This window comes from Rhea americana, unplaced genomic scaffold, assembly GCF_003343005.1.
Source record: "Rhea americana isolate MKP2758 unplaced genomic scaffold, rheAme1 scaffold_102, whole genome shotgun sequence".
NCBI classification, from domain to species: Eukaryota; Metazoa; Chordata; class Aves; order Rheiformes; family Rheidae; genus Rhea; species Rhea americana.
The window spans coordinates 2,128,186-2,129,680 of NW_028185062.1; the positions used below are offsets into that span (position 1 = coordinate 2,128,186).

A 1,495-nucleotide genomic window follows, 5' to 3' on the forward strand; every position below is an offset into this window, starting at 1 on the left:
GGCGCAGGCGCAGTGCGCCGCCGGGCGGCGGCCACCTGACGCGGGTCAGCTGAGCGCGGGCGGAAGCGGCGGTGCCGTGGCGGCGAGCGGCGCCGGCCATGGCGTCCATCCTGGACGAGTACGAGGACTCCCTGTACCGCGCCGCCTCCGTGCAGCCGAGCCGCGCCGCCCTGGGCATCCCGCACTCCGGTAAGGCCCGGGCCGGGCCCCGCGCCGGCCGCGCCAGCCCCGGGGCCTGGCGCTGAGGGGGCGGCCCAGCGCTCCCCTCCCCCCCGGCCCGCGCTGGGTGTTGAGCAAAACAGTGTCGATACCGAGTGTGWCCAGAAATGGAGGTGGAAGTGCTGCGTGTGGGATCTGGCCTGAACAGAAGGGGGGTGTTGGGGTCAGGGTGGAGAGGACTGTTTGAAAGGGCTGTACTAGATAATATAGACACCCCCTTTGTATGGGGAAGTAGRAGCTAGAGAAGTGCGGTCTTCTCCTGTTATGAACACTAGTTCAGTAATGATCCTACGTCTGTTTTAATTGTAATTGATGCTGTCTTGAAGAGTTCCGAGTACACTGATCTTAACTGGAGTTGAAGCGTAAAAAACAGGAATGAACCCCTCTCCTCCACCTCTTCCTCTCACACACCTTTATATACTTGCCAGGTCACTTTCTCCCCTGAGTTTGATTTTTCTTGCTCTCTCAGTCAGTCTTGTTGTGCCTGCTGGTGGGAATTTGAAAAAAAATGTGATTGCCTGAATCAATGTGACTTCATGATCCTTTAGGGACRGTTTGTTCCTTCCATCAGCGTCCATTCCTTACATGTGCACATGAACGCACACACACATATGTGTGCATATATATCTTTTTTCTCCATATCTTCCCTTCTCCCCCATGGTTAGCTGTAACATCATGTGAAGTTCCAGTCAGGAACTTTGTTTGCATGTTTTGATCCACAGTTCAAGCAACACATTCAAGCCATGGTGTTGAAGTTCCTTAATGTGAAATGAAGAACAACTGTTTTGCTTAACTTGAAATAGAGATGCATATTTGCATGGCTAGATAATGTTTAAGCTGTGAATCAACGTGTAGGATAAAGCCTTACATGCTGAGCAGAAAGCTACCTACTCCTATTGTGGTTGCTTTGTCTGTTCCTTTGTGTGAATCTTACCTCTAAAATAAAAGACTGACCTTTAAAGATCCTGTAACTGGTCTAGTGTTGAAGCAGAGGCAAAGAGAAGACATCAGCAGAATAGACGGTAGAAGGGGTCATAATGTTAGCAGGGTGCTTTCCACTACTGAATTGGCCTTTTCTGCAGCAATTGGGCTAAAATTAGTTTTTCAGGATAGTTTGGGAGAGGTTATAAGTATTGAATATGCTTATGAGTGGTGCTGTTAATCCCAGTCTACAGAGAGCCAGGACTATTCCCTTCAGGGTGGAAGCAGTACTTTTCCTCTAAGGTACAATCCCAACTTTGTTCTAGCCCTTCCTTTATTCTGTGAGTGGTTTTCT

General features: G+C 50.1%; 1 protein-coding gene across 1 annotated transcript in view; it reads left to right on the plus strand.

Moving 5' to 3' along the window:
• The first annotated feature begins 40 nt into the window (after positions 1-40).
• VPS18 (VPS18 core subunit of CORVET and HOPS complexes) overlaps positions 41-1,495 on the plus strand; it is a 10,847-nt gene continuing 9,392 nt past the window's right edge. Inside the window, exon 1 of the mRNA XM_085306468.1 lies at positions 41-189. Coding sequence (XP_085162594.1) covers positions 99-189 — 91 coding nt within the window. The 5' untranslated portion in view covers positions 41-98. The remainder of the gene's footprint in view (positions 190-1,495) is intronic.